We start from the raw sequence: 2,821 nt of genomic DNA on the forward strand, positions 1-2,821 counted from the left end.
GAGTTGGAGGTTGCTGTGAGCTGTGATGCCATGGCACGCTACCCAGGGGGAGAGATTGAGGCTCTGTCTCAAAAAAAAAAAAAAAAGGTATGGCACCAGCCACATATACTGAGGGAAGTGGGTTTGTATCTGGCCCTGGCCAGCTAAACCACAATGACAACTATAAACAAAAAAAATAGCCTGGTGTTGTGGTGGGCGCCTGTAGTCCCAGCTATTTAGGAGGCTAAGGCGAGAGAATCACTTAAGCCCAAGAGTTTGTGGTTGCTGTGAGCTTTGACACCATGGCCCTCTACTGAGGGCAATATAATGAGACTGTCTGAAAAAAAAAAAATTATTTTTTGAAAAAGGTGATAATACTGGTAGTGCCTGTGGCTCAAAGGAGTAGGGCCCTGGCCCCATATGCCGGAGGTGGCGGGTTCAAGCCTAGCACCGGCCAAAAAAACCCCCAAAAAATTGCAAAAAAAAAAGGTGATAATACCCATTAAGTGGTTTTGTGACAATGAAGGTAATTTGTGAACCCACATATGGCTAATTATTGATATTTTACATATGACTACCTATAGAAAGACTGGCACATTCTACTGTATTTATTTTTTTTTAATTTATATAAAGTCCACATTTTTTTTCACAGAAATTTTTTTTTTGTATTAGTGGTGATTTTGATTTTTAGACTAGTTGATATAAACCTACATTTCCCAGAATCTACTTTTATGGGATCTTTTTTTTTTTCTTTTTTTGTAATTTTTGCAGTTTTTGGCTTAGGCTGGGTTTGAACCTGCCACCTCTATCATATGGGGCTGGTGCCCTACTCCTTTGAGCCACAGGGGCCACCCCCTTTTTTTTTTTTTGAGACAGAGTCCCAAGCTGTCACCTTGGGTAGAATGCCATGGCAATCATAGCTCACAGCAGCCTCCAACTCAGGCTCAAGTGATCATCTTCCCTCCCTTTCTCTTTTTTCTTTTTTTTTTGAGATAGTCTCACGCTGTCCCCCTGGGTAGAGTGCTGTGGTATCACAGCTCACAGCAACCTCAAACTCTTGGACTCGAGTGATTTTCTTGCCTCAGCCTCCTAAGTAGTTAGGACTACAGGTGCCTGCCACAACACCTGGCTAGTTTTGGTCGTAGTTGTCATTGTTGTTTGGCAGGCCTTGGCTGGATTTGAACCACCAGCTCTGATGTATGTGGCTGGTGGCCTAGCCGCTTGAGCTACAGGCGCTGAGCCCTCAGTTTTTCTATTTTTAGTAGAGAAGGGATCTTGATTTCTGCTCAGGCTGGCCTTAAACTCGTGAGTTTAGCATTCTACCCTCCTTGGCCTCCCTGAGTACTAGGATTACAGGCGTGAGCCACCGCACCTAGCCCTACTTTTGTGGTTAATTAACACTTTTTATATAGGAAAGATGTTTTCTGCAATTTCACCTAGCTTATTTACTGATGACATGCACTTTGTTCTAATGATGTTTTTGAACCCTGACATATGCTGGGCATTATGTTAAGTGCTTTTAGACATTTTATTTTCTGAGACACAACCTTACCCTGTCTCTGTGGTTTTGACTACCCTAGGTGCCTCATATAAGTACAGTCAGTCAATATTTGTCCTTTGGTGACTGTCTTATTTCCTTTAGTGTAATGTCTTTAGGGTTCGTGTGTGTTATATCATGTGCCAGAGTTCCTTTTTATGGCTAAATAATACTGTATTGTGTGGGTGTGCCACACTTTTGTTTTTCCATTTACTGACTGATGGACACTTAGGTTGCTTATCTGAATATTTTTGTCCTTATTTAGTTTTCTCATATTTATGTTTTCATCCTTAATATCTCTTATTTTGGCAGGTACCGCTTAAATCTGAATCAAGATGAAATCAAACAAGAAATAGAGGAATATCTTCCTTCATTTTCTAAATGGGCTGGAGATTTCATGCATAAGGACACTTCAGCTGATTTCCCTCAGATTCAGCTCTCTCTGTAAGATCATGTATTTGATATAGTGTTCCTATTTTTAGAAAAGGACTCTATTCTATATGTTGAATTAAGGCTATAAATTATGGTCCTGAGTCTCCATCCACAACAAAAAATAATTAATGAATAAGAAGTTTTATTTTCATTATAATCTAATTTTTTCTTTTGCAATTTTTGGCTAGGGCTGGGTTTGAACCTGCCACCTCTGGCATATGGGGCCGGTGCCCTACTCCTTTGAGCCACAGGCACTGCCCCAATAATATTCTAATTTTTGTACATGATTTTTTTTGTTTTTGTTTTTGAAGATAGAGACTTGCTCTCTTGCTTCAACTAGTGAACATCAGCCTAGCTTATAACTACCTCAGACTCCTGGGTTCATGCAGTTCTCCTGCTTCAACCTCCTGAGTAGCTCAGACTACAGGCATCCTGCCACAATACCTGGCTAATTTTTCTTTTTCTTTTGAGACAGAGTCTCACTCATTCATCCTGGGTATAGTGCTATGGCATCATAGCTCACAGCAACCTCAAACTCTTGGGTTTGAGCAATCCTCTTGCCTCAGCCTCCTGAGTACCTGGGACTACAGCCTTGCTCCACTACACCTGGCTAGTTTTTCTATTTTTATTGGAGACAGGGTCTCACTCTTCTCAGGCTGGTCTTGAACTCCTGAGCTCCAGCAGTTTAAATGCCTGGGCTTCCCAGAGTGCTGGAATAACTGGAGTGAGCCACCACATTGGCCTAATTTTTCTATTTTTAGTAGAGATGGGGTCTCACTCTTGTTTAGGCTGATCTCAAACTCTTGAGTTCAAGTGATCTCTCACTTCAGGCACCTGGAGTGCTAAAATTATAGATGTGAGCCTCTACACCCT

General features: G+C 41.4%; 1 protein-coding gene across 1 annotated transcript in view; it reads left to right on the forward strand.

Moving 5' to 3' along the window:
• DNA2 (DNA replication helicase/nuclease 2) overlaps window positions 1-2,821 on the forward strand; it is a 42,672-nt gene that overhangs the window by 8,897 nt on the left and 30,954 nt on the right. Inside the window, exon 5 of the mRNA XM_012801305.2 lies at window positions 1,829-1,960. Within this exon, the coding sequence (XP_012656759.1) occupies window positions 1,829-1,960 (132 nt within the window). The remainder of the gene's footprint in view (window positions 1-1,828; window positions 1,961-2,821) is intronic.

The sequence above is a fragment of the Otolemur garnettii genome, unplaced genomic scaffold (assembly GCF_000181295.1).
Source record: "Otolemur garnettii isolate 467f Iridium unplaced genomic scaffold, OtoGar3 scaffold00008, whole genome shotgun sequence".
Lineage (NCBI taxonomy): Eukaryota > Metazoa > Chordata > Mammalia > Primates > Galagidae > Otolemur > Otolemur garnettii.